The 6,000-nt window shown below is 37.4% G+C and overlaps 1 protein-coding gene across 1 annotated transcript in view; it reads left to right on the top strand.

Annotated features, from left to right (window-relative positions):
- The window catches only part of ctnna1 (catenin (cadherin-associated protein), alpha 1), a gene marked incomplete at its 5' end in the record, with an annotated part of 84,895 nt that overhangs the window by 2,354 nt on the left and 76,541 nt on the right, over positions 1 to 6,000 (top strand). Inside the window, 1 exon segment of the mRNA XM_046030179.1 lies at positions 2,480 to 2,749. Within this exon segment, the coding sequence (XP_045886135.1) occupies positions 2,480 to 2,749 (270 nt within the window).

The following is a 6,000-nucleotide window of genomic DNA, read 5'->3' as shown; positions in this document are numbered from 1 at the left end:
ACTTTCATTGTTTATTTAATTCCAGCCAGCTGGACTTTTCACATTTGGAAACTTAAGCTTACAAGCTACTGCTAATTAAAATCACAGCTTGATTTGATTGCAATTTTGAAAATTGCTGTTTGAAATCTCGATGTGTTCTGCCCGAGCATACACCTGGACATTATAAAACTAACATTTACAGTAAAAGTTTTGAAGTATTGTCTAACTTTTTTCATCAACCTGGCTCAGGTGGAGGACAATCTGGTGAAAGTGCGCAATGCAGGAACAGAGCAGGACCTTGGAATCCAGTATAAGGCCTTGAAACCAGAAGTGGACAAGCTGAATCTTATGGCTGCCAAGAGACAGCAGGTAATGTACAGTTAGCAAAAAAGAGAGACAAGGTCAGATTGTGGGAGCAGAGGAGTCTGCTGGGTCTTTATTGGGTTGGGAGGTTATGAGGTGTTTGTAGTCTTGTCACTCATAACAAAACATGCTCTCAACCCACCAAGCAAATAATCAGTAAAACAATTGGAGGAAGTAAGCAAGAGGAAGAGTGCCTCATGCTTTAGCTGGGTGATTAGATGCAGTAAGCATGAACAAATCTTCTTATTACCAATTGCAGTGAAGAGGGCTGGGAGTGTAAGAAAAAAGCATAAAGGCGACTGTAAATGTGACAAAACCCATTTCCTTGTGATGAGACATGGCACATCGTTTTTCTCCGCTTTAGTGTAAGTGGCAGTCAACAGTGAACTGCATTTTCCACTTGAAACAACATTGTAAGGTTCTTGGTGCAGATCCAGTAGATGCACAAACCTGCTAATTACTGGAAATTAAGAAAGCTTAATGAATAGTGTTTTTTTATTTTGAGATTATATTCCCTTTTATTTCACCCTTATTTGCCAAGATTGTCATCATGCTAACTACAAACGAAGTAAGTTTAAGTAATTTTTAAGCTATCCTTCATGCTGGCCTGAGGAATACATACTGAATGACAGCCACTGTGGATAGTGGTAGGATTTAAATGTTTGTTAGATTTACACAATACTTGCCACCAACATCATAAATTTAGATTATTGACTGAATGACTTAATTACCTCAAATGTTGAGTATGCAAACTCATCTTTAGCATCACTTTAAAGAGACCATTATAAATGGATAACATCGGATCAACATTTATTTTCAATAAAAACACTATCATCATACTGTCCCTACACCTCGTCATCACCCCTGTTTTTAAAACCCTCCTTACTATGATCACTACGTAGTGTGTTTGACGCGGGAGGTAAAGAGATATCGACAGACTGACCACCGTTCAGTGTAGCAGGAACTGGTAATCGTAGGTAACCAGCCATGAGCATCTACGGACAGACTCTCCACATACGTGCTGGAAACAAAGTCCACTGGAGCTTTGATAGTCCCTAAAAGCACATTCATGGCCCTTTATGTAAGAGATTCATTACATAGCCCAAGCCCTGCTGTTCATCATGTTAATGTCAGCGGCTGCAGTTAGCCGATGTTCTGATATTTAAACTTGTTTGTTTGTCATTATTTTTTGTTTTGAGATAGATATAGATATAGATATATAGATATAGATAGATATAGATATAGAGAGATATATAGATATAGATATATAGATAGAGCTAGATAGAGATATATATGATTTTTTTTTTTATATTTATTTGGTTTCCAGAACATTACATGCAGTTGCATCACATCAGCAAGTTGCAGCACTGATGAGTTCCTAGCTTCATACTTCAAAAGCACTTAAATAACATCTCTGCAAAAATCTACTCCGAGACTAGACGGTTCTTATTCTCCATAGTACCCCCTCTTTAAATGGAAAACTTGCCAAAATGATGATTTTGTGAAGAAATTACTTGTAATTGCACATTTTTATGGATAGCAAAATGTGTTTAATCAAAGTGAATGCAGGACGTAATGGGGCTTTAAGACAGGTTGTTTTTTTTTTTTTTCTTAGAGCATGTTTCAAATAATAGTGGGAAAAAGCCCTGGGAGGGGAGGCTTTTTTTTATTTATTTTTTTTTTTTTTTTTTTTTTTTTAGAGCATGTTTCAAATAATAGTGGGAAAAAGCCCTGGGAGGGGAGGCTTTTTTTTATTTATTTTTTTTTTTGTATATGCAAGCTGGGGGTTTTTGTGCCATAAATCTATGCCAGCGATCACTATCTCCTCTCCTCCCTCCCTATGAAGATGTAATTGCAATATAATGCTGAGGTCTGAATAGCAACACTTTAAATTGCAAAGGCATATTATAATGGCCTGATTATGACTTTGTTGTGTTACCGCAGGGGACAGAAATAAATCTGGGTCATCCAGAACAAACTCTGTCACACTTAGTGTCTCCATAAGGGCATGACAAGCTCATTTTGAATCTAAAGTACATTACCACCCAGCCCCCTGTAAGTATTCCATCTTCCATATTAACCCTATTATTTTTTTCCCCCATCCTTTTCTTTGCTCTTTTTCATTCCATTCTGCCAGGAGCTAAAAGACGTTCACCACAAGGACCAAATGGCTGCTGCTCGCGGGGTGCTACAGAGGAACATCCCCATGCTGTACACAGCGTCCCGTGCCTGCCTGCAGCACCCTGACGTGGCGGCCTACAAGGCCAACCGTGACCTGATCTACAAACAGCTGCAGCATGCAGTGTCCGGCATCTCCAACGCCGCCCAGGCCACTGCTACTGAAGACTCAGCACTCAGTCACCCAGCAGGGGGTGGAGAGCTCGCCTACGCCCTCAACAATTTTGATGTAAGTCAAATGAGTGGTTTACAAGTCACAGCCCATTTGTCTTTTTTCACGTGTCCAGCCAGATGCAGGCATCTGCCAGAATAATAAAAACATTACAATTTTAAAATCATCTTTTTCTCTACAACAGTGGGTTAGTTCCAAAGGTATGATATAAAATATTTATTTACTAACCGAGATTAGGTTTGTCCAGAAAGGTTATAGTGAGTTCAGATTTATTATATTAGTTTATAGAACTAACCCAGCTGAATCATAAAATGACCAAAACGCTTGCAGGGCTTGGGGTTGAGGTGGAAATTAGGACGAGATATGTGGACAAATTGGGACATGGCTTTGGGGTACATTGAATATGTTCTTGAGTCACTACCATTCCTTGATTTGCTTCTTTCTCTTTGTCAAATGAAGGAGACACAACTCTAGCTTTCAGAAAGAGACGTACATTAGGCTGTACTTATAAATTAATTTTTAGTTTAAAGGTTTACTTCTTCTCTGCTGGGAGCTGCTGAGCTTTGCTCAGTTGTTGCTGGGTTTGTTCACTCTAAAGTAAAGTGTATATATTGTTTTTTTAGAAAAAGATGGCAAACATGACCTTCATTTGGGGAAGAGGGGAGAACATGCAGATATTGTCAGGGAGTTACAGGGAGGTACCCTAATCTGCTAAAAACACTTTGCATGTTGCTGTCATATATTTATTCTTAAAATCTTTATATCTTTGAAAGTCAGTGTTATCCCGTGTTTACTAAAACTATATCCAGAGTGTCCCCAAAATCCACAGTTAACTCAGATGATCTTGTTTTTAACTTGTTTGTTTTATTTAGTTAGTTTTTAACTTTTTAGAATTAACTATTTTGTCCTTCATTCTCTGGATCTCTAATTGTTCATATAGCTGTTATGAAGTTAAAAATTCAGTTTGAGGTTGAAGCCCAATGCAGTTTAAGACCATATTCAATAGAAGATTGTAACATCTTGATTAAAAATATGAAGCTAAAAAGATATATGAAACATGTACTAGTTGTCATAATATTGACATGAAATGGCATCAAGGTAACAGCTGGATAAATCACTGCACTAATCATCTTAATGCTACCTGGGGTGATAAATGCAAAGATGATGAACCTGAATTTTATTTATTTATTTTTTTCACTGCTACTGACATCCCTCAGACTTGCAGAGCACCTTTTTATTTATTGGTGTTTTGTTTATATACAGACAGCTCCACAGTGACAAATTACATCACGTTGAATGAGCTTTGTAGATGTACAGGTTTCTATTGTTCCCTCTCTTTGGCTTGACGCATCCGTCTTGTGTTGATCAGTTCTTTAGTCATTTAGCAAGAAGCAGTGTGTAACTTGATGGGTTGCTCTTACAGTGACATTGTTTACCCACATGATTGAAGTAATCCGCATGCTGATGTTTTACGTGCCCATGGCCGTGTGACGCACCGTTTAATTACTCATTGCCTTTAGCAGGCATCTTAAGGGGGGTTATTGCAAACCAAGGTGTTTCTGTTGATGGAGCATTGGACGCAAGTTTGTAATTTTATGGCTGGGAAGAGGAGAAAAAACTTCGGAGCCTTTTAGTAAATGGATGTTTATAATTACTTAATGATAGGATCTCAAGTAATTAACCAGATATCCAGTTTTGCACATGTAAATTGCATGTACATGTGTAATTCCTCATGACATCATGACTGCTGTTATAGGATCTAAGTGACTGTCACTTCCCAGGCAATGCTGCTCCTGAAGTGAGCACATAGTCACAAAATATATTGGACAATTTAAAATGAACATAACTCATAGCATTTCAAGGTTCTGATGGGGCTGGACAATTAATTTAAAAGCAATTGAAACCAAAATTTTCCCATGTTGGTTATTTTGTTATTTAATCCTGTTAATCATTTTTTTATACAGTCCTGTATAAAAAATGCGCCCCGTCCAGGCTTTGCTGCTCTTATAACAGCACCTGTCACGTAGAGGTCCTTTGATGAATGATGAGAAAACGATAGCCCAGCGTTGAGTGTTAAGCATTATATTAATGATCATGGGAAATTTTAATAGCAGCTCTCATTCTTTCAGTAGTATAGTAGTAATATGTGGGGAATACTGGTTTCTGTTATGTACATATAAACATTACCTTATCAATTAACATTTGATCATCAATTTTTGACTTTGATCTGTGAATCGGAAAAAACCCCCCACATTTTATAGTTTAACATATTTACAGTATAAACCTTGGGGGCAAAAAACTAGACAAATCGTTCATTAATCGTTATCAAGGTAAAATGTTCAATTAATTGTAATTTTGATTTAAGGCCATCTCGTCCAGCCCTAGTTTCTGAAAATCCATTGTAGTCAATGACTGCCTGAATGTGAGGCTTAGTATTTTCCCTGATGATTGTCTGCCAGGCCTGTAATGCAGCAAATCAAGTTTTGTTTTCACTTCAAATAGAGGAGGCTCTTTCATATGACTTGACTTTGTCATGTAAGTATTAAAGATGGATATTCTGTAAGTTGTCAGAGGCAGTGTGGCTGTTGTCAAACTCACAAAATCACAAACCCATATTAACCAGAATCTGCATACTGGTATATTTAAATTTGTGCAGTGTACCTACTGTTCAATAAGGATTCATGTTACTGGAAAAAAAATTTTATATTTACCTTTATTTAACAAGAAAATCTCTTGAGATACATTATCTCTTTTTCAAGAGCCCAGGCCAAAACAGCAGCATAAGATGAGTATCAGATAGTTACACACTCTTTAGTTACGTGCCAGCATGCTTCGCCTTCTTTCTGTTGCTTAGGCCCTCCTTTTAGATTCTCCATATGAGTCGGTAGCTTTTAGCAAGAGTAATGAAAATTTTACTCAAGCTAAGATTTATAAGCAGCAAATGTGGTACTTAGGCATTACTCTTAAAGCATCCTTCATCAAGTGAGCATTGCTTTCCAAAGTTGTGTCAGTACTGAGTATATAAAACCATGCCATTTCGGTTATCAACACATTTGTATTTTTAGGGTAATGGTATCCTGATAGGTAGAGAAAGATGCACTGTCTACTTTAAATCACAGTTTAAACCAGCTTACCACTCTCTGCATATGTTTTGTGGTAGGAAAGTGTTTGTCAATAGACTATTTCCTTTTATGTTCAACCACAATACTGCTCGTTTTATCTAACAGTTAACCCCCGCTTTGGTAAAGAAGATCCGGATACTGTTTTTCACAGTCTTTTAATGTCTGTCATGTCTTGTAAACAAGGAA

The sequence above is a fragment of the Micropterus dolomieu genome, linkage group LG19 (assembly GCF_021292245.1).
Source record: "Micropterus dolomieu isolate WLL.071019.BEF.003 ecotype Adirondacks linkage group LG19, ASM2129224v1, whole genome shotgun sequence".
Taxonomy (NCBI): domain Eukaryota; kingdom Metazoa; phylum Chordata; class Actinopteri; order Centrarchiformes; family Centrarchidae; genus Micropterus; species Micropterus dolomieu.
The sequence above is the reverse complement of the archived record's forward strand: the minus strand, read 5'-3'. Positions and strand labels throughout refer to the sequence as shown.